This window comes from Myotis davidii, unplaced genomic scaffold, assembly GCF_000327345.1.
Source record: "Myotis davidii unplaced genomic scaffold, ASM32734v1 scaffold4389, whole genome shotgun sequence".
Lineage (NCBI taxonomy): Eukaryota > Metazoa > Chordata > Mammalia > Chiroptera > Vespertilionidae > Myotis > Myotis davidii.
Genome location: NW_006299395.1, coordinates 1 through 348, shown reverse-complemented (window position 1 = coordinate 348; position 348 = coordinate 1). Strand labels below are relative to the sequence as shown.

The following is a 348-nucleotide window of genomic DNA, read 5'->3' as shown; positions in this document are numbered from 1 at the left end:
CAGAGGAAGGAGAGTTCACCTGCCAAGCTCGGCACCCGCTGGGCTCCCACAGCGTCTCTCTCACCCTCTCCGTGGGCTGTGAGTGGGGAGACCCCGGGGGGCAGGGCAGCTGGGTTCTGGGGAGATTAGAGGCACCGCTGACCCTTCTCCTCGCTCCCCACAGACCCCCCGCAGCTGCTGGGACCCTCCTGCTCCTGGGGGGACCAGGGTCTGCACTGCAGCTGCTCCTCCAGGGCCCAGCCGGCCCCCTCCCTGCACTGGCGGCTGGGGGCGGGGCTGCTGCAGGGGAACCATGGCAATGCGTCCCAGGAGGTGACCTCCAGCTCAGAGGGGCCCTGGACAAACAGC

The 348-nt window shown here is 69.5% G+C and overlaps 1 protein-coding gene across 1 annotated transcript in view; it reads left to right on the top strand.

Annotated features, from left to right (window-relative positions):
- The window catches only part of LOC102769849 (sialic acid-binding Ig-like lectin 14), a gene marked incomplete at its 3' end in the record, with an annotated part of 23163 nt that extends 22820 nt beyond the window's left edge, over positions 1-343 (top strand). Inside the window, exons 5-6 of the mRNA XM_015571302.1 lie at positions 4-78; positions 164-343. Coding sequence (XP_015426788.1) covers positions 4-78; positions 164-343 — 255 coding nt within the window. The remainder of the gene's footprint in view (positions 1-3; positions 79-163) is intronic.
- Positions 344-348: the final 5 nt, after the last annotated feature.